The sequence below is a fragment of the Sabethes cyaneus genome, chromosome 2, assembly GCF_943734655.1.
Source record: "Sabethes cyaneus chromosome 2, idSabCyanKW18_F2, whole genome shotgun sequence".
In the NCBI taxonomy this organism is placed as follows: domain Eukaryota; kingdom Metazoa; phylum Arthropoda; class Insecta; order Diptera; family Culicidae; genus Sabethes; species Sabethes cyaneus.
Window position 1 is genome coordinate 220495308 of NC_071354.1, and position 23299 is coordinate 220518606.

Here is a 23299-nt window from a genome sequence, read left to right on the forward strand (position 1 = left end):
GTTGAAGTATCTATGAGTTTAATTAAATTTTGTGCATGGATCAATTGGTTGACTGACGAACGAGAAATTATTTTAAAAAATTCGTAGTTTTAGGTATGGGACGATTCAAATATGACGTCCACCAAATTTCTGCTTTTTTAGACACCAACCCCCCCCCCCCCCGCCCCCCTCCCCCGTCGGTCTGATCGTGTCACAAAACTCAACCTCCCCCCGCCCCCCTTGGACGTCACACAAAAACTCAAAATTAAAATGAAAAGCGTGTTGAAAGTAAAAAGTGGTTTATAAAAATAGCTTAACCTTTTAAGAGTTAGTGTATGTAAAAAAAAATATAGAAAATAACAAATAATAACTGCGAACAAGGGCTCTAACAACATTCAACTGCAAATTGTTATAAATCAATGAAGAAATGAAGCTTTGGTTTCAATTGAAGTAGCACGGCTCCGCTTCAAAACAAGCTTCAATCTGTGTCGGCGAAGCAGGTTTCACTACATCGTGACGATAGCTTTTAGAGTTCATTGTACTTTTCTATCCAATGTTTAGTAAAAAGCTAGAAACTTTGATTACAAATGAACATAATATGATTTACATATATCCTTCAACGTAACGCGTGGTCTATCTAGTTAACATTGACAAATTGTGCCTGACTTTCAAGGGCCGCGTCAGCTGGAACAATAAGTTCGAAGATCGAGATAAATCGATGAGTGATGAATGACTGAGAAACATATTTTTGCTGCCTTTTGATGAAAATGCAATTTTTTTCGACGGATGTAACTTTTGCCTAGACCCCCTCCCCCCCTTTGTCACAACCTGTCACAAAATTGACACCCCCCTCCCCCCATAAGCAATGGACGTCATTATTGAATGATCCCTATATTTTCCTAGAAAACAAAGAGTAATTTTTCAAATTCCTCGAGAATCACTTATTTTGAAAATTCACAACCATCGTAGAAAAAACGTTTCTTATGAACATGCAACAGATTTTGTCAAAAATGCTGGTAAAATATTGCGCGGAAAAGATTTCTTAAAATGAATGTTCTCTTGTTGTGGAAAACTTTGTAGAGGAAAATATTATGTTTAACATCATATTCGACAATTCTGCCCGACAAAAAATTGACGATAGGTTTTTTTGGGTTTCTGAGTTATGACCGGCAAGAATTAATTTCCTGAAGACTGTCTGCATCAAAATTTTATTTTTATGAACCAAGCATCGTACAACAAACAAAAAATAAAATACTTTACGATGGTGGCTGGCATATGCTGGCATGTTAAACGCCACCGATCGTCACGAAATTTCAAAGTAGTCAACCCTTGGGCTCTAAATCAAAATCTTTGTTCTAGCCCAGGGATGGAAAATCAGTGGTTTTGATCAAATCTGTGAGCTACCGCCGCACGCACAGATCACGATCCGTACAGATCATGACAAACAGTGAACCATTAGCGTTGACAAGATATTGTTCTCTAAACAGTCTCAGCAGTCGATCACAGTGTTACATCTTACCTAGCTGCGAGAAAAAAGGTCACACATATTGTTTGTATTGTGATTCATACGATGAACACAACCAATCGTCTGTATCTGTTATATTTCTCAACACAATCATGCAATGAACATGATCTGACATAAGGTTTATCATAATTTGTACAGATCGCTACAAAGTGATTTCAATGAATCTGAATCTGATCGCTCCTATGATCTTGATCGCTAGAAGCGATTTTTTTTCATCCCTGTTCTAGCCTGTAGGAAAGCCCCGTAACCCGGTTGGTTTTCATGCTGGTCACGGTGGGAGCGTAAAATCTGTGAAGAAGTAAAGCGAATTCTGTTATTCATACGGCCTATTATCAGTAGCAATGAAGTGAAACTTCCTATCTCGTCTTGATCATGATTTCCGGACATGCTTGAATCGATTTTTTCGTCGGTATCCAGAATTATGCACATTGACGTGCCAGGACAAAAACATAAAGTAGGGCACCGACCTTTCAAAAGCATATTGTGGTCTGGTAACACCAACACGATGTAATCAAGTAGAATGGCGAATCTATTTTTACTTTTTTACGCAAGAAGGTGCAGCACGGGCCTCAGCCCGGGCTTATCAGTCAACCTGAAATTGGACTTGAGCTTACGTTCAAATTGGTGCTTGAATTTGAACTTCAAGTTTATTTGAAATTTGACTTAAGATTTAACTAGAAATCGGACTTCAGCTTACTTACTTACCTACTTACCCTGGTGCGATGTCCTTTAGGATTTTACCTGCATAACAATGTTCTGCCTACAAACTCGGTCCATGCCTGTCCGTCTACAATTTCTCGAATGCTCCACACTTTCCAGGTCTTGCTATACACTTGGTCTAAGTATCGAGTTACTGGGTTCAAAAACAGCCAAACGGAGAAGCTTACCAGACCTTAGTGTCTTGTGGCATCCGTAATAAGCACGACTTCCGTCATGAATACGTCTGCTTATTTCTCTGCTGCAGTTGTTATCCGACGTCATCAACGACCCGAGGTATACAAATTCGTCCACCACCTCGAACTCGTCACCGTCGACTATCACACTACTGCCTATGTGTGCTCGATCGCGCTCGATTCCTCCTGCTAACAGGTTATTGTAAACGTATTCACCACTAATTCAACCTTCACTGCTCCACGTTTCAGTTTCGTATACTCTGCTTGGCATCCTCCTGGAACGTCCTTCCGACAATGCCCACGTCCACTGCGAAACAGATATATTAGCTAGATTTACTGAAGATCGTGCCTAGCATGCTAAAACCGGCATGTTTAATAACACTTTCTACCGCGATGTTGAACAGGAGATAGGAAATACCATAGACTTGTCGAAGTACCCTTCGTATTTCAAACGGGATTGATAACACGCCCGATATCCTCACACAGTACTGTACACCATCCATCGTCGTCTTAATCAGTCTTGTCAGCTTCCCGGGAAAGCCGCTTCCGTCCATAATTTTCCATAGCTCTTCACGATCGATAGTGTCGTAGGCGGCCTTGAAATGTATCAACAGGTAGTGCGTAGGGACTTGGTAACGGGAGGCAACTAAAATTTTGGAATTTTTTTCTCAAGCTGAAGCTGAGCTCAAGCTCAAGCTCAAAAAGAGACAAAGATACATGAAGAAGATCTGATTAACCGAAATTAAAGATACATTATCCATTGTTGAAAAAAAATTAGTGTACGTTTGAAAACGGTCCGCAATCGGCTATTCGGCGAAGCTTTCGTTTGATGTCGAAACAGGAGCGTTATACGGGCGTCATGTCAACTTTGCGAATGCATCTCTTGATTTTACCAATCAACTGTTTGCAATTCGTGGCTCTCCAGTTATTTTTGTACACCAAGGAACTCAAATCCCGAAGAATTTTGGGCGATCGATCCAATCTTCGATTGGGCGCACTGACACAGATTTTTCAAGTCATGGTTTTTGAGTAAAAATGGAATCGAACGGGTATTCGGGAACGATTGTGTTTTTTGGCGTAATGCAATGATGCTCTATCCGGCCAAAACACGTATTGTCCATCTGCATGATGTTTTTGTAGAAACGGGATCAAAATTTTCTTCAAACACTTCTTCTGGTGCATCTTAATTGATAGCCAAAACAGAGTGCTTGTTGTTTAAGAAACGAGAAAGAGAACGGTGTCCTTCTGCGTCCATAATTTTGACTGGTCTTCCACTACCTTGCTTGCGAATAGTTGTTGGGCATCATAGGATATGCGAAACAGTCGAAGCCGCAACATATTTGCTTTTCAAATGTAGTACCGTATACTTTTTGCCAAGATTTCTGTTGCAGTTCGTAGAAGTGTACAACGCGCTCCCGAAATGCGTCTTGGTTCGAGGCCATTTTTAGCAAAACTGGGCAAGCATAAACAAAACAAAAAATATTAACAAAAAGAGGAGAGAGAGCTAACACATACATACTTTCATTTCTCTCTGAGCTCGTTTGTTGTTGAGCATAAGGGCCGCGAAAAAATTCCAAAATTTTAGTTGCCACCCGTTATTCGCGACACTTTTGTAGGATATGTCGCAGAACAAAGATTTGATCAGTTGTTGATCGCCCGTCTACGAAACCGGCTTGATAACTTCCCACAAATCCATTTGTAAGCGGTGATAGATAGAGAAACATGATCTTAGAAAGCACTTTAATAGGCAACGTTGAGAATGGTGATCGCTCGATAGTTGTCACATTCCAACTTATCGCTCTTCTTGTATATTACTTCCTCCTTCTACACTCAAAAAAATCGGCACGTCAAGTTTACCTGAAAACATAGGTAATTCTCATCCATCACACTTTCCATGTAACATTTACGTAAATTGTTGGTAACTCGCACTCATACTAACCAGTTTACGTGCGATTCCGGTAGGTTTTATCAGTTTTCCCATTAACTAGTACATGAAGTTCACGTAACTTGCTGTACAGAAGTTTACATGATTTTTCACGTGGATGCGACGTGTCGATTTTTTTTGAGTGTACTGTTCTGTTTCCCATATTCTGACTAACGGGTGACAACTAAAATTTTGGAATTTATTTCCCAAGCTGTCAAAAACAGACAAAAATGCATGAAGAAGGAAGATCTGATTTATCCATTGGCGGACCTAGCGCTCATTTCTTTCGACTGTTTAATTGGTCAGCCAAGAAGTCTATTTTTCTAGGGGGGGGGGAGCTAAATCTCTCCTAGTTCCGCCAATCATTTTCCGAGATTAAAGATACATTATCCATTGTTGAAAAACAATTAGTGTACATTTGAAAACGGTCCGGCTGTTGTCCGTTTGATGTCAGAGCAGGAACGTTATACGGGCGTCATGTTCTACCAATCAACTGTTTGCAATTCGTGGTTCTCCAATTATTTTTGTACACCAAGGAGCTCAAAATCCCAAAGAAATGTTTTTTTAGGCGACAGTGAGACAGATTTGTCGGGTTGTGGTTTTTGGGTACAAATGGGATCAAATGGGTATTCAGGAACGATTATGTTTTTTTGGCGTAATGATGCGATGATGCTTTACCCGGCTGAAGGATGTATTGTCCATCTGCATGATGTATTTGTAGAAACGGGAAATTTTCTTCGAACATTCGTTCTGGTACACATTTTGATTGATAGCCAAACCAAAGCTTAGGAATACCTTTCTCGGAAATCGCAATGTACAATATCACTTTCTGTTCAAATGTATGTTTAAATGTATGTTCGATCATTTCCGGGAGTTGAACTTTTTAGTAGCATCCCGTTGGCTCACGGAATCTCTGTTGTTGAAGGTACGAGAAAGAGAACGAAGTACTTCTGCGTCCATAATTTTGGTTGGTCTTTCGCTACCTTGCTTGCGAGTAGTTGTTAGAGATCTTAGGATATGATAAAAAGTCGAAGCCGCAGCATTTTCGCTTTAACAATGCTGTATCGTATACTTTTTGCCGAGAACTTTGTACTGTGTCGCCAGAGGCTCATCATACGACCTTAGTTGGTTGGTTACCCGATCTCCGCTAAGGTTGCTCGTATCCCGGCTAGTACCACGAAGAGGTAGGGATAGGAGTTGCTGAATTAGAGGCTGAGAACCACTATGGGGTTTGTTTCACGCATTGTCCAGCCGTTTACCAACCTTTTTTTTTTTTTTTTTTTTTTAGCGAGTAGGGAAATCTGCTATCAGACACCTGAAAAGACAGCTCAGGGAGTGGGGTTTGGTATCCCGTGAAGATCGTGGAGATCCAGACCCACTAAAACCCTACTCGAGTCTCCAGCCTCAATCCCCCCTGGAACCACCTTATCGGTATTACTTCAGGGAGGGGCTATTGTGCTTAACGCACGCTCTTAGATAACTACTGGACTATGGTAGTTAGGCTGTTTATTCGCCGTTGATCGGCTTTCCAACGATTTTGTAGCTCAAGTACGATCTGGGTAGCAGCCGCATTGACCGCACCCCAGACGTCCGAGCTAGAACACATCCTTTGGACTAAGTTATCCGGAGTAGTGTCCTGTCCGCTAACTGCCATCATGTTGCTTCTCACGCCCTCGAAACGAGGGCATATGAAGAAAGCATGTTCTGCAGTTTCCTCAACGTCCGCGCATTCAGGACACTCGGGGGACTCCGCATGCCCAAATTTGTGCAGATACTGTCTAAAACAACCATGCCCTGACAGAATCTGTGTCAGGTGAAAGTTGACTTCGCCATGACGCCTGTTGACCCATCCGGATAGTTCCGGGATAAGTCTATGTGTCCACCGGCCTTTTGTGGAATCAGACCATGCCCGCTGCCATGTGATCATCGAGGCCGATCTTGTGGTACTCCGTATGCCTCTAGTTCCACGTTGGTTGAAGCACTCTACGTCCTCGCTGATGATGATACCAATAGGCATCATACCCGCTAAGACGCAGATTGCGTCATGTGAAACTGTGCGGTACGCACTCGCCACTCTTAAGCACATGAGACGATAGGTGCTTTCCAGCTTGGCTAGATAGCTTTTGGTACCTAACGCCGATGACCACACCGGCCCGCCATACCTGAGTATGGACTGGACCACGTTGGCTAAAAGCCTTCGCTTGCTGCCATATACCGCAGAGCTATTAGACATCATACGAGACAATGCCGAAATAGCTGTGGAAGCCTTCTTGCAGGCATAGTCGACGTGGCTCCCGAACTTGAGCTTGTCGTCGACCATGACTCCAAGGAGTTTTAAGAACCGCGTTGACGAAATAGTGCAGTCCCCGACACTGATATTTGCTTGCTGCACCGACTTGCGGTTGTTAACCACGATAACCTCCGTTTTATGATGCGCTAGGTCCAGTTTCCTGGATCGCATCCAATCTTCAACAATGCTTATAGAGTGAGCAGCCGTCAACTCAACCTCTCTGATAGATTCACCGTAGACTTCCAAGGTGATATCGTCCGCAAAGCCGACAATTGCCACCCCTACCGGAAACTTTAGCTTCAACACCTCGTCATACATGACGTTCCACAACACCGGGCCCAGTATGGAACCTTGCGGAACCCCTGAGGTGATTGGAACGCATTTCTGGCCATCCTCCGTGTTGTAGCATAGCACACGATTCTGGAAATAATTTTCCAGAATTCTGTACAGCGACACCGGCACTTGGACGTTCCGAAGCGAGCTGGCTATGGAGTCCCAGCTAGCGCTATTAAACGCATTTCTCACGTCGAGCGTGACAACTGCGCAATAACGAATACCTGTCCTCTTGGGCTGGATTGCCACCTCGGCTGTCTTAGTGACAGACAAGATGGCATCCACCGTAGATTTGCCTTTTCGGAAGCCGAATTGGTTCCTTGACAGACCGTTTGTACCCTCCGTGTACTGTACGAGTCTGTTAAGGATAACCCTCTCCAGCACCTTGCCGGCAGTATCGAGTAGACAGATCGGCCTATATGACGAGGGGACACCCGGAGGTTTTCCCGGCTTCGGCAATAGGACCAGGTTCTGTCGCTTCCATCTGTCCGGGAAGTGGCCAGCCGCCAGGTATCTATTCATTACTGCCCCGAATAATTCGGGAGCCTCCAAAATAGCCGCTTTAAAGGCCATATTCGGGATACCGTCTGGCCCCGGTGCCTTGCTCACCTTTAGGGATTTAGCGATATCAATGAGTTCCTCGTTCGTAACCGTCACTTCCTCCCCGACCTCCAAACCGCCGTCGCCCACGTTACTTTGGATGTTCGGCTGGGAGGCCGACCATCCTACGCTATGGTCTGAGATACTGGAACGTCGGCCGTGGGACGACTCAGCGGTCTGAGGCCAGGGCCTTGGCTCGTGGCGCGGAAAGAGGCCCTCGATGATCCGCTCCAGCATCTCTGGCGATTGCTCAGCGGGCGCCATCACACCCTTGGTCTTTGCCATTACGACTCTGTAGGCATCACCCCACGGGTTCGCATTGGCACTAGCACATAACCTTTCAAAGCAGTCTCGTTTACTAGCTTTTATCCCGCTCTTAAGCGCTGCGCGTGCAGCAACGAGTGCTACTCGACATTCAGCCCTGCTTTCATCCGAACGAGCTCTTTGCATAATTCTCCTCGCACGAAAGCACGCTCCGCGGAGTTCCGCAATTTCATCTGTCCACCAGTAAGCCGGTGACCTGCCATACCTAGGACGACCTTTCCTAGGCATGGTAGCGTCACATGCTCGCGACAGTACCTCAACCAAATGATCAGCGTTCGGATCGGGCATACCGCGATCACCGCACTCTCTCCGGATCGCTTCCACAAATACTTCGGGATCGAAGTATGATGTCTTCCATCCACGGGTGGTTGGAGTGTTGGCCCTACTCGCCGCCTGCCGCCTCGTTATCTGACCGACACCATAGCGGACCGCCTGGTGGTCACTGTGAGTGTAGCCATTATCTACCCGCCAGTCTCCTATCAGACCAGGACTGCCGAAAGTCACGTCGATGATAGACTCCGCACCGTTCCTACTGAAGGTACTTGTGTTGCCGACGTTGGCCAGATCTACGTTAAGCTTTGCCAGAGCTTCAAGCAGAATCCGACCCCTATGGTTCGTGCGACGACTTCCCCACTCTACCGCCCAAGCGTTAAAGTCGCCCGCCACAACCACCGGCCTTAAACCAGACAGCACTACTGATACTCGGTCTACCATCCGCGTAAACTGCTCGATAGACCAACTCGGCGGAGCATAACAACTGCAGTAGAACACTCCACCCACTTTGGCAACCGCAAACCCCTCGTCTGCAGTTGACACAACCTCCTGAACCGGGACAACCTGCTTGTTGTCCATATAGCCGCCGTCGCAGACCTATCCGAGACCCAGTTGCCGTTTCCGGCAGGGACGCGATATGGATCCGAGACTATGGCAATGTCCATTGCTGACTCAGAAACTGCTTGGTGTAACAGCTGCTGAGCTGTGCTGCAGTGGTTCAGGTTGAGTTGTGTCACTTGCACTATGAACGTGGCTTAGTCGCCGGCGCACCGGCCGGGCACCTTGGACCTCCCGTTACGTGCTTTGCGTCCCGTTTACCGGTGCAGATCAGGCACTTAGGAGGCTCCGCGCAGTCCTTTGCTTTATGGCCAGCACTGCCACATCTCCTGCACAACTGGCTCCTATCTGGCCCCTTGCAGTTCCAGGCTTTATGTCCGTGCTCGAAACACCGGAAGCAAGCTTCCGACTGCTTGGACACGCTCAGTGGGCATACCGACCACCCCACTTTTAGCCTAGCAGCTTTCAGGGCTTTGTTTCCGTCAATCAGCGGAAGTCGTATGGTGGCTACCTGGGTCCCGGCCGGACCCTTGCGTAGGCGAACCGCCTCGGTTGCCACCACCACTCCACTTTGCTCTTTGAGAGCTTGTACGACCTCACGCACTTCGGTGATCTCGTCCAGGTTCTTAAGCTGGAGAGTCACTTCTGGTGTGAGAGCACGTACCTTCACTCCGTCCCCGAGCACTCCTTCCGCTATTGGCTTGTATGCGGAACTCTTCTTTGTGGCGTCCTTCTTTAACTCGAGGATCATATCGCCCGTGCGTGAGCGGCGGATGCTCCGTACGTCCGCGCCCAGATCCTTGAGTAGGGCGTCTCCTCTCATGGCCTTCAGAACCTCCGAGTATTTCGACCCGTCGGTTTTCAGGATAAGAGCGTCGCCCTTCTTCGCTCGCTTTCTTGCCGGTTTAGGTGGAGCAGTTTTTTTACTGGAGCCTCCTCCGCCTTTTCTCTTGGCCCTAACCTCGGTCCACGGGCCACCTGTCTTGGAGCTTCCCGCTGGTTCATCGGTTAGCTCTGCCAACCCGCTAGCCTGAGGGCTTTTACCGATCAGGCGTTTTTTCGGTCCGCCAGGGGTGCTATCCCCCGGGGACTGTCTCGGGCGCTTAGCGGATGCCTTACCGCTGCTGGTAGCGCCTTCCGTAGCCTCCTGGGCCGCGTTACGACACTCCGTCAACGGGCAAGCGTCCGTTTGTACTGCCTTCGACGCCTTCACGGTCACCTTCTTAGCCTCTCCTGCACGGGCCACGAGGTCGTTGTGCGTTTTGGTCGCTGCATTCAAGGTTCTCCGAAGCATGAGCAAGCTCTGCTTCAGGTCCTTGGAGAAATTTCCGCGACCTGACGTGAACTCGATTATTATCTCGAGCTGCTGTGACGCTGCTACCACTTTAGGTACAGCATCTCTATTTTTCTCCATCGCCCTGATAAGCGCTGGGCCGTTCATCGCTGTGTCCGGCGTGGTAGGCATACCGCTGCCTTTGCCACCCACACTAGCGCTCCTAGTTGCATCCTTCTCCACCCTTGGTGGAGAACGCTGGATGCCTCCTCTAGCGAACGGGTTTTCCACCGTATCCACACTTGTTATATTTTTGATTTTGTCTTCCATAAGAATCCCACGAGTTGAGGGGAAAGAAAAGTCCGCCACATCAGAGCCCCTCATGATGCGGTAAGGGCTGATTACTGTGGAGGGCGCTCTGGTACTCCACAGGCTCCGTTTGAGGCTGAGTATTTATAGAACCCCCCCCCACCATTCATCCCTCGGCACGGGTCGCATGACACCTTGGATTAGGGGTTTATCCATTCATGTTTTTACTTTTAGCCATGGATAATAGCTATTAAAACCATCCTCCTTTGGGGGCTTTGGACCCTCTGCTCAGGTTCTCGGTATTTTCAGGTTCATCGAACATGCTTCTACCGAGATCCGTCATTTGCAAGCGGAGAGTTTACACTCAGCCTTCGCATGAGTGCCCCCTTCTCTGTCCGCATACGACCCTAGTTTCCACCGGTTGTCCGATTTCCACTAAGGAGCGTATCTCGGATGGTACCACGAGGAGGTAGAGATAGGAGTTGCTAAATAAGAGGCTGTGGAACTTCGTGATAGTTCTGGAGCGCATTATTCAACCATTTACAATCCAGGTTTACCAACCTTAGAAACGCATATCTGTATCTATTATAAAACTAGATATTGTTTAAAAGCAACTATTAAAGTGCCGACGTGCCGATGCAGAAACTGTTATATCATACTTCACTTCATATGCTACAGGCAACTATGGAGAATCTTGAGCATTTTTCTGACGAGAACTTACTTCAACTATAAGTTTAGTTATAAAATGGGGATTTGACGCCACAATAAATACAAATACCGATTCCATGAAAATTCGCTATGACGGCGCCGCAGTGGAGACACCTACATTAGTTTCGAGTTTGCGTGAAGCAGAATAGCGATTTGTTAAAGAGTGCAAAAGACAGAATATGTCGAAAATAATTTTCACGCATTCAGCTACGGGCAGTTCTGTAGGTGGAAAAGAGGTCGTGCGGTGCCGTCATAGCGAAATGAAGAGACATCTGATTCGTATACATATTTTTGACATCAATAGTGCCAATAAATGCCGAAGCCAACGGAAAATGCTTGTTAGAGAATCCTACATCATCATCCTCGTGGTTTTATCGACCGCGACAGATTCAACTAATCAAAAGAACATGATGTGCCTGTAATGGATAAAACAGATTATCTATGATCTTTGTTGTTGGCAGAACTGTGAGAGTAACGTAAGAAATGACGCTAACAATGATCGTTGGTAAAACCTGCAACACAATTACATCAACGATATACAATACCTAGGGGCGTAATTCGAGATGAATGATATTGACAACATCTATCGGATGCACCCGGATGTAATGTAATTTGTGTGGAGGATCCTCAGAATAAATCCATGCCAAAGTCCCTTGACATGCAATGGTCTCATTCTGCCACGACTACTCGCTTGTCAAGCAGACTAGGAAACCTTGCGGTTACAGAACACCTCAGAAAATTGACACGAGTTTCAGTAAAAGTTGCATTCAGTCTTTCAAATAAGTATGCTTCCAGAACTTAAAAATCACGTATTCAATGTTTGATGCAAGGAATTTCGTTAGTAGTTAAAGAAGACCACAATTTTCAATGTGTCATCATATTTTTTCCAACATTTTTTGTTCATTTCATTTTGCAATTTAAATATTATTTGGTTATAAACAAACAACGCCTAAGTCCAACACAGTGCTTACAGTACCTGAACAGCTAATAATTTATACAACTTCATCCTACTACATATGTCAACTCGTACATATGACGAGTTCCTTACTCCTAGCCAATTCTAGAGAAAACCATGACCGGCAGCTTCTGCCGGAATGTAGCCTTCGTGGCCGTCACGAGTCCGTACGAAAAACCATTGTTTGAAATTTTTCAGACCCTTCTCCTGGTACTCTTTGCAGGCCAGCAGCGTGACCACGTCGCCCTTTTGCACGTTGACGGAATCCGAACAGTAGCTGTCGGTTATGGCCAGCAGGGTCTGCCGGACTGCGGCTGTTGAGCGCAGGTTATTGCTGCTATTGTTGCTGACTAACTTAACATTATTGTTATTGTTATTATTATTAGTATTATTACTGCTACTATAACTAATATTGTTTACAGTCTTATGGTAATGTCCTCCATTGATGACACTGCTGGTTGAACCGCTACCGGCGCTGCCACTTTTTACCAGAATTTTGTGAAGATGATGATGATGATGAAACACGGGCTGAGACTGCAGGGAACAGTAATCTCCTCCGTTAGTTACAGTAGCACCGGTGGCAGTGGCATCGGTTTTCTCTTTTGTTTGTTCAAAGTTCAGCACTTTTTCCAGTTTGCTACCGTTTCCGATGAGCACCTTGTTCGTAAGTTTAAGTTGAGCAAATTGTGTCTGTGAGTCAACCGATTTAAGCTGATTAGCTACTCGCAGGTACAGCGAGTCTAGGTTTTTCTCGCTATTGCATGTGACCGACGTTACACTGCGGCTGCTGGTTCCCCCTCGCTTCAGCCTGGGCGTTCGGCGACCTTCCGAACGTGTGCCGCCGCGTAGTTGTTGAATTTCCTTTTCACTGTCGGTCAGGTTTCCGCTTGGCCGGGGAAAAACGTCCTTGTTCGATTCCCAACATGGCGTCGGTTTCGAAGTCGAGCTCGATCTGCGAAAAAATACAGGTTAATTTGAAGCAACAGATGGATTAGCTAACAACAAAATGTAAGGTTTACTACTAGTATTTACTCCTCTGAGAAGATACGAAGTAAACCTTTTTGTTTTACAACTACTGAAGGCAGTAGCTAGGCACCGCCCACTCACCTTTGGTTTGGTGGCAATATTCCCAGCGGCAGGCACGTTTCGTATGCTACGTAACCCTCCTCGGCGTGCGGTGTTTGCACGTACAGCCAGTTTTGATTTTTGAACACGGCATTTACGACCATCCCGAGGGGCAGCGGGATCTCGATCTGGTAACTGCCGGGGCGGGTTTGGTAGAGGGTGGCAGCTGAGGACAGTACCACCGGAATGTTACCCGGCGAGGACAAGGAACATTTCGAGAGAAACTCGTCGACATTTTGAATCTCGTAGCCGAACCGTTGCGAGCGGTAGCGTTCCCGTCGGCGTCGGTGGCGATGCTTCTTAGAGGAGGATGGTTCCGAAACGGTGGTATAGAGGGAGGGCTCCGAGTAGGTATTTTTCAACGAAACTGCCGCTGATTTTTCCTTCAGCAACTGGTCTTCTTGGTTTAGATTAATGATAATACTGTTATTGTTGTTGTTATTATTATTATTATTGTTATTGTTATTTAGCAGGACGTCAACGGTCTCGCTCTGAACTAAGCTGGGATATATCTGAGAGCGCTCCTTTTTCCTTAGCCGATCGCTATTCTTCCGATAGCTTCGATTACTTTTGCGATAAATGCCGTTGTGGTTATGATGCTCACTTGCTGCGGCTGCTGTGGCTCCATTTTGCGCAATGCAATTGCCGCTGGCTTTTAGCTTCAGCTCATTGTGGTACTCCGTCAGATTATTATCGCTGACGTACTTTTCGCTAAACAAGCGCTCCTTGCTGCGTGTGCGGGATTTCTTTCTGACTGGAACCACAAGTTGGCTACCGGTTGTGGTGTTCGGCGGTTGAACAGGTGCCGAGCTGTTGCCAATGATCGCTTTCACAGGTGATGCTCGGCGCGATTGAGTCACGTGCTGATGATGATGGTGATGGAGATTGACATTCGGTGGGCTTACCGATCGTCGGTGACTCCGGGAAGAATGCTGACGCTGCTGCTGCTGTTGTTGTGATTGCTGTTGCGATTGTTCACGTAGGACCCATGTAAGTGATATCTTCGGTCTTCGGATGCTCAAGTTCTGACCCATATCACAGACGGTCGTCGTGGTTTCGGTAGTTTGACTATCGGTTCCCGTGGTCGATGTACTAGGTATGTCAGCATTGGTTGCGGTCGCAATTTGAACGGCAGAGAGGCTTTGGTTTAGTTCTTCTATTTCTACGTAGACGTCTTGGTCGTTGCTGTTGGCGTTCGATGCTGGCTCGGGGGAGTTTCGTCCGGATTGTGGATCTGCGGTAATCTTACAAGTACGTACCAAATCCGGGCAAAATGCATCTTGACCTATGGATAAGTGAAAGAAAACATATTCTTTAATAAATATATATATGAAATGCGACATGAAATTGGACTTGACTTTAGGAATTAAATCGGACATGAAATTAGACTTTAAATTGACATGAAAGAAGTCACAATTATGGATCAATTTAGTCTTGAAGTTTTATTTCAGATTGATATAAAAGTTGCACTTGAAATTGGCTTGAGGTTGGACCTGAATTTTGAGTTCGAATTCGACCTAAAATTAGACACGAAATCGGAATTATATATTACTGAAAAGCAAGAAATTGGACTTAAGTTTAAACCAACTTAGACTAAAATCTTAATTGAATTGGAAATTGGACTCTAAATTAAGCTTGAATTTGAACTTCAAATTAGACTTGCAATGAAACATGAAATTGGACTTGAAATAGGTTTTAAGGTTGAACTGGAAACTTTACTTGAAACTAGTCTTGAATTGGACGTTAAATTGGACTTGAAATTAAAGTTGAACTCGAAATAGAATTTAAAGTTGAATTTAATTTTTTACTTGCAATCGAAAATGAAACTCGACTTTAATTTAGACTTGAAATACCGGGCTTTATTTTTTAGTTTTTTTTTCACGTGTAATTTTGTAGCGCAAGTGAGGCACGTTTCTCAGTGGGCCTGGGCACGCCTGTGTCGATTTATCAAAAACAAATATCTAAAAATCTATTACTTTCTCTCGAGGAATCTGTATTTTCGTGAGCTAAGCGTTTTTTTTTCAAGTGTGGACCATTGATCTCATTGCATTGCGAGGACTTTTGCACTGTCAAAAAGGATAATTATAGAATTCACCATGAAGAAAGGGTGAGAAGCCTAAGGATAAACCCATGCTAAAATCACTAGACATCGGATGGACTGATTCTACTGAAATTCTACAAAGAGTAACTTAACAATTCTTAGAAAGCTATTTTAAAAATATTATTTTAGCGCAATGCATCAGACTGTGGATTATTTCTGTTTTCAAGTGTAGTGAATCAAACAATTTAATTTAATGAACTTTAATGGTACTGGCTCTAAGTGCGTAATGGTATTTCTTATCCAAGAACAAATTATCACTAGCCTTCGCATTTTCTGGCTCTGAAAGGCAAATTTGATTGAAAAGTAGTAAACAATATGGAGTAGAAAAAGAATGAAAAACCGACACTCAAGCACGGATGATAAGCAGTTCGTCTAATTAATAGACTGCAGAAGGAACGAAGTGCGGAATACAGAAAAATCACCAGGATGATATTACAATAGATCAAAATACTATGATACTATGACGCTATGATAATACACCGAAGTCGCTATTTACGCGTTTTTTTTAGCATCCACGAGGTTTTTTTACGCGAATTTCGGAATTTACGCGAACGTCGCCATTTACGCGGTTTTTCGGCATTTACGCGGAACGTAGCCGCGTAAAAAGCGGTTTGAGTGTATTCAAAAATATTAGATATTTTTACATTTAATTCTAGGGGAGCTGCAGGTTGAGACCAATTTTGTTTTCGCTTCATGAAACTTCATCAGAATGTTTTAATTATGAGTGTTATACATCATTAGAAATGTATTTCTATTGTCTATAGAGAGAAAATTGCAAAATATTTGATTTTAGAAAAATAAAGAAATTATGGTCATTTCCGTGAAAGTCCCTAAAATTCGCGAAAAAACATTGTTGCTGCAGGTTGAGACATTTTTCGTTTTTTACAATAATAAAAACAAAGGTATTTTTCCAACATCAAGCAATAAATTTAGACCAATTTCTGTCGAAAATGATGGCCAAGACAAGACAATAGCGATCGGTAGGGACGCCAATGTTTATTTGACCGTCAACCAAATATAAAGCATAAAAATGCACAACGCATATTTCAAAAACCTTTAGCTTATTTATATAGTAGTTTACAATCATAAAAAATGGATAAAACATTGTAAACAATGTTCGACTAGCAAAAATTTTGATTTCTCAACCTGCAGCACAGCCAAGCCATTTTAACATAACCATTTTTGTATCATCACAATACATAGAGTAGGGAGGGGCATAAGTGCGATGTTTGAAGTTGTCATCAATTTTCGTGAGATATAAAGATGGACAACAACATAATATATTTTATAGTGATGCAGTAACTCAATGTCTTTACATTCAACTATGAATCATCTGCGGTAATAGTGTTTTGCAAAATAAATTCTTCTTTCTTTTGATCAAGTGCAGATTTGCACTTTTACCCCACTAGCGGGGCAAAAGTGCGAATACCACGGGGCAAAAGTTCGAAGCTAGAATCCATGAAATTAGCCCAGCAGTAGCTAACAAAACCATATTATCTTCAATCTGCGTTATGTTTCGGTAAGGAATATTCTCAATTTGCACCTTTTCTATTTTGCGCTGATGTATTGCAGCCTCCGTCAGATCAAAACTTTTCCAACCGTTTGTTTTTTGTTTTATCAGCGGAAACACATTGTTTTTCTTCGGCCAACATCTGTAGAGCACACAGTTTTCTGCAGATCTTTCATTTCTAGTATCTGTAATATAGTGCCTAAAGCTGTATATAATTAGCTATACATTTTTGCCTCGTCCATGAATCGCACTTTTGCCCCGTCCGTGAATCGAACTTTTAGCTTCGCGCTTGACGGGGTCAGATTAAATTACGGAAAAGCGAAATATATTTTGTAAATTCTTTTCACCGTATTTTCAAAACAGATATGTGAGTGATGCAAAACGCTGCTACAAATTTTCAACAAGTAATATCCTCCTTTTGATATCGTATTTGCCGTATAACGAAAAATTACACATAACTCAGCAACTATGCTTCGTAAGCAACCAAAGTTTACGTTAGATTCAAGCTGTCAAAGTTGTCACCCATCCATGCCAATGTAGAAAATTTACTCGGAATCTGCACCGATAAATCATTGAATCGCACTTTTACCCGCATCGCACTTTTACCCCTCCTTACTCTATACAGGGATACCTCGATAGACAAATTATAATTTCGAAAAGCTGTCTTATATCGAAACAAGATTTTTTCAAAAAAAATTGCATTAGCAGTCACCAATTGGCTCTGTGTTGTGTGTTTACGTTTTTTGAATTATTTATTATTGTTTGAGCTATTAGTTTTTTTCAAGTTTTAGGGTTATTTTGAAATAATGAACATCTTCGTGGCGCCGAGTTTAGAATGAGAATTTAGCTCTGGTATCGTTACCAGTTATGTCAAGGGGATTTGTATTATATCGAGGTAAAAACTGTCTTATATCGAATTGTCTTCTATCGATCCATTTTACTGGAAGAAGTAAAACAGCGCACAGTGGGGTTTTTTTAAAACAATCTATCTCTATATCTCAAAATGCCAACAGGATTCCAATGGTGTGATACTTGTTTAAGGCACGCATCTATTTCTAGCAGTTTTTGCCAAAAGAAGGGCATTTTACCCTACTTTTCTCGACATGAAGGGATGTAAAAGTCCATATCTCCGGATTCCGCTAAGATAAAATTTATCTTATTTATTTATTTATCTTATCTCAATTTATCATATTTGTAATAAGCTATCTTCAAGAGGATTCCGACGACATGTTGTTCACGAAACATGGTTGTATCTTGTTGTTTTGGTCAAATAAACGACATTTTATGCTAGTTTTAACAATGATTATCAATAAAAGTGAATATCTCTGGATTCCGCTAGGATAACTTAAATCTTTTGACGTAGGACTACGTCTTTGTTTACTATCTTGGACTGGGTAGCACTTTGTGAAAACGAAAATAGAAGTCTAACGTTGGAATGAAAGATTTCAAATGCTAATAACTAATAAATTACTGAACGAAACTGAACAATTTAGATGTCGCTGGAAAGATAAAATAATCAGCAATTTTATGGACGGCGTAAGAGGGGGGGGGCTCCTATAGAAATGAAACACAAATTTCTTCAAAACTCGAGAACTAATCAAGCAAATGAAACCAAATATGGCATGTGGGGGTTTTGAAAGGCAAGAATTTTTTCTATGGTGAATTGAGACCCCTCCCCTCTTTAGGAGGGGGGGGGGGAGCTCCCATACAAATAATATTAAAATTTCCTCATAACTCGAGAACTAATCAATCAACATCAACCAAATTTAGCATGTGGGAGGCATGAATTTATTCTATGATGGTTTGAGACCCCTCACCCCTGTGGTAGAAGGATAAGGACTCTCGTACAAATAAAACAGTAATTTTTGCGTATGTGCCATATTTTCTGCAATGTAACAAGCAATAAGCTGTGAAAGTAAACTAGTAAACCCTTCTCGGAGCAAAAGGCAGTGAATTGACGCCGTTTACTTACGTGCCTGTTGCCATTAATGTCAAAAGAGACGGATATTCGAATGGCACGTCATAATTACGATGAACGTGCTTTGGCTTTAATGTTATTTCTAACTAATGGCCCTTTTAAAAGTCACAAGCGAATAAAAGTAAGATTATTGAAACATGTCAAGCTTCGTATAATCATATTTAATACAATAATCTGTGGGCTGGTCATTCATTACTATTTCAACCTTTATGATGCACACAAGTGATTTTTAAAAGTAATCTTCCATGTCTTAATGGTTGCAGGCGTTGTACTTGTAAACCCCCGTCCACGTATTTTTATTGAATTGCATTGAATGAAGAATTGAATCTGAACATTTCGCGCTCTTTTAAACATTCACTTAAACAATGGCACTCACAGATTCTTATAAACATACATATGCCAGAAATGCAGTTTACATTAGTCTTTGATCTAATGATCTGATATAGTCATACGTCATATACAGGGTCATACGTCGTCCCAAGGGTTGTACGAATGGCACCCCTTTTGGGCTGTATACCTTATAGTTTTTTCACTACAAGAAAGTTATTTGTCAATGCTTTCAAACAGTTTGGTGTTTGTTCACGGCACCTATTTGTTTCTTGTAGTTTTGGTCGAATAAATGATCTTTAGCTATCTAAATTTGGCAACGTTAGCTGAGAAAATTAGGGTAAAATGACCAATCTTGCCGCTATCAAATTCCCTGCCATCGAAAGGTACATAAAGTTAGCTTTCTTGTGGCGAAAAAAGATCTGTTTTATTCCAACGGATTCCAGAGTTCAGAGTTTTTACGCGTGCCGTAAAAAAGGACCACACTATTGGAAACCTCATAAAAATAGCTTTCTTTCGATAGCAAAAGATTGAATCCAGCGGCATTTGATGATATTGAGATAGAGCAATTTTTTGCAGAAAAATCCCCACTGTGCAGCGTCTGCTGTTGGTGGAAATCAGAATCAGAAAGGTTGTGTTCCATACACAACCGCGTAGCTGGCGTAGAACTGCGTTAATCGGGTTTTTGCGAAGAAACCTTGAATACTAAAACTTTTTACGCCATATTGACCAATGTGTGGCGTAAAATAGCGTTAAGGTTTTTTTTTCCACCCGGATAGTTGAGCCCGACCTGTGATAGAATTTTCTTAAATAATTGTTCCGTATTTGTGGTATGTATTTTATGATGCCAATAAAACGAAGAATTTTACCAATGCCAAAATTGAAGTATTTTAGAATTTCTATCTCACGCGCCCAGCTAATAACACAGTTCTAGGAAAAAGCAAAAAGCCTAAGCCTCTTATTTGGCCTCGAGATACGACACTGGTCTAACTAACAAGCAAGACGTCGCATGTTCGAATCTCGGCTGCGAGAGGCTGTAAGAGTCAATAAAATCGTTGCAGCCCTGCAACTGTCCGGTACTCTTACAGCTGGCTGCGTAGTCTGTCGTATAAAAACAGAAGATCAAGTTTCCAAATCGAAATGTAACCTAGGGTTTGCTTAGCTTACGATCGAAAGTGAAGGTTGTACAGTAAATGTCCAAAACGACGATATCTAAGTCAGATTACCACTGGTGGGGTTCAAGCTTAGGTTGAAATAGAAAGTAGCTGTGATTAGAAAGCTATGCAATTGCTGCAGCTTTTATGAATCGAATGGTATGCGAACTAATAAAATCCGTTCTAAAGTGGAGGAGCTATTAGACGTAGTTCTACGTCAAAATGGTTGCAAAAAGTTTCGATTCAACGGAAGCTGCAGTATATCAGAAACTTAACAGGAAACCAGTAAATTTAGAATGTTTTTATTCGAAACTCATCGCTGATTAAAGGTTCTACGGTTTTGTTTGTTACAACTGTGCTAATTACGTGGATTCGAATGTTTGCCCCGCACTTTTGCCTACTAGTAACAAGAAGAAATGTTTTTGCCTATCACTATTGCTTACGTCAATAAAAAATATATTTTATTACTGTGCTTCCTTGTATTACATGAAAATTGAAAAAACTTCAAACGTCGTACCCGCGTTGCCCTAGTTTTAAACCCGAACATTCAAGAAAACGCAGATATTTTAAGCTGATTTAGCATCAATTTTTGCCAGAAATTATTCAACCAGATCAGTGGGAAAACTCAATCGCAGTTATGTTTTGCTTTTCTTTCAATAACAGCATTAATCTACTTACTCAAAAAGTACTCTTTGATCCGTTGTCGCCTTGGTGGATGTGCAATGTTGTACCGAGGATGTCTAGCGTGTCCTTCCTGGATGCAAGGTAACAAGATACCGGCCCGTCGGTAGTGCTGCACCGTCGCTGGGGACGGTGCAACCCGCTGTACATTATTGGTTGGGGCCGCGTTGGGGATCTCACTTTCCGTGGAAGAGCCACCGGTGGTGCTACTGCTTCTGCTGCAACCCGGTATCGGAACAGGAGGAGCAACGGCAGCTGCCGGTACCGGACGGTGCTGGTAGTGAGCCCAGTACGGCGGCGGAGGTTCGGGTCTTATCTGAGCCGCCGATCTTGGTGGAAGTACCGGTAGCGGGAGGTTCAAATGGCGACGGGATGTAGTATTCGATGCTGCGTTCGATGTTGGTGATGATATAGATGATGATGACGATGATGGTAATGGTCCCGCAGCTACGATTGCCTCCGTTGCCGGTGCAGAATTCAAAGACGGCGGTGAAGCTGAGTGCGAAATAAAAACACAGAAAACAAGAAATAGTCATAAGTAATTGAATTTTTCTTTCATTAAGATAATCATCACATGCAGGAAGAAATGGCTGCTTCGGACTTAGATGGGGAACACACAGAAGTACAACTTGATCAGCTATAACTTATCAAACATTACGATAATCGATTCTGCTTCGGTCTCGGAAGCGCAAAACTGCTCCTGCCGAGATCACAGGTTAGTGTTCGAAAAAAATGCTTGTCAGCTAGTTTGCTGACAAAAAAGTGATTGCTGATTATGACTTCTAGGCTAATCTACTGGGAGTTATTTACTACAACAACCAGAAAAATAATTGTCAGGATTAGCTTATCTTAACTACATGACTAAGTCATATTTTTGTGCATGATTGTATCATTTTCTAAACACCCTAAACTCTGTTCACATTTAATCATTAACTAGCAAATCTCCAGTTTCACGGAGCATTGCATAACTTCGAAGGATTCTCGTAAATATTTGCACATTTTGTTTTTCACAAAATTGCGCCTTGTCTAACCGATAAGTATCGTCTCGAAGGTAGGAAGGGGAAGGTCTCTTTTGTTCTGCTGCAAGACTTCGGTGAGCTGCTGGCCAATGAAGAATGAAATATTTAGACATAACACGCAACGTGCAAACATACATCTTCTGCATTGGCACTGGGACTGGGGGTCGTATCGTATCCCATCACCTGTTGAAGTTGCCAATATGAGTGTCTTTGCGCGAATCTTCTACTTCAGCAGGCAGCCGGGGTTCCATTTGGCCATTGCACGCACAGTGACCATCGCAAACTAAACAATGCTGACTAGATGATCTAAGAAATAAAAACTGAGTGGGAATCGTAAGGAATTAGGGGCTGATAGATTGTATAAAGAATCCAACAGGAAATTTAAAAACTATGACAGTATGTTGTCGTGCAACAAAATCATTTTGAAATGTAATTTTGTATAATAACCATCTCTGTCTATATAAACGCTTGAAAACCTGTTTCTTCGGACTCTCTAGAGAAAAAAATATAACAAATCCTTATGAATAAATTAGGGAATTCTGTTGTGATTCTACCACCTTCTGGTATTTGCCCATAAGTCCAGTTTAAAACGAATTTTGGCAAACAAAGTATTTTTTTGGAAAAACCATGGAATGATTGCTTGAAAAATAATACACTTTTACAACAAGAGAAAAATTGTTGTCACGGTCGGCCCATGTTTAAAAGGTTGGACCACTGCTAATAATCGAAGAAATGTCTGCTGTAATTATATATTTTGATCAATAATTCATCTGATGCTGTTGTCTACATGAATAAAATCACTACTAACTAACTTCACTAAAGGCTCTTGAGAGCAGCAGTTGTTCTTTGAATTTACTACATGAAACATAAAAATCAAAATAATTGTATACACTATTAAACAAACAACACGTGTGAAGTCCGGTCGAAGAAATTCTCTGTTTCGTAGAAACCTTGGGATGGCACTAATGTTGATTTGAGCCAGGATCGCAGGGCAATCCAATTGGCTGACTAAAATCTTACTAATGAAGAGAACTCTTTCAATTTTTCGTCTTCTTTCCAAAGTATCCATATGCAACAAACGACAGCGATTTTGATACGGTGGCAGATTGTATGCGTTTCTCCATGGAAGATATTTAATCGCGTATCGAATGAATTTGCGTTGGATGGCTTCCAATCTGGACGACCAAATACCTGTATAAGGGCTCCACACCACAGCTGCGTATTCAATTAGGGATCGCACGAGGGAGTAGTAAACAGCAAGCAGGCAATATGGGTCCCGAAATTCTTTGGGGACTCGAAAGATAAATCCCAAGTTCTTATTGGCCTTCGCTATTATATACGAGTGATCTTAACGAGAAGTTTCTCGTCCATGTACACCGAGGTCTTTGATAATTGAGACCTCTAACCAGTGACACGCCATCGTTTTGCACCAGTCGACGAAGTTGTTGAGAAGCCTTTGA

General features: G+C 42.9%; 1 protein-coding gene across 1 annotated transcript; it reads right to left on the bottom strand.

The window, feature by feature from the left end:
• Positions 1–12049: 12049 nt before the first annotated feature.
• LOC128737860 (uncharacterized protein DDB_G0281497) lies at positions 12050–14103 on the bottom strand. Its single transcript, XM_053832593.1, has 2 exons — positions 13052–14103; positions 12050–12896 (listed from the first exon to the last, which is right to left on the bottom strand). The coding sequence occupies exons 1-2, from the start codon at positions 14101–14103 to the stop codon at positions 12050–12052; spliced, it is 1899 nt and encodes a 632-aa protein (XP_053688568.1).
• Positions 14104–23299: the final 9196 nt, after the last annotated feature.

Bases quoted from the DNA above. Each gene is read 5' to 3' on its own strand.
- LOC128737860 (XM_053832593.1), bottom strand. From the start codon at position 14,103: ATGGGTCAGAACTTGAGCATCCGAAGACCGAAGATATCACTTACATGG. The intron at 12,897-13,051 runs GTGAGTGGGCGG...ATTTTTTCGCAG, and splicing joins ATATTGCCACCAAACCAAAG to ATCGAGCTCGACTTCGAAAC.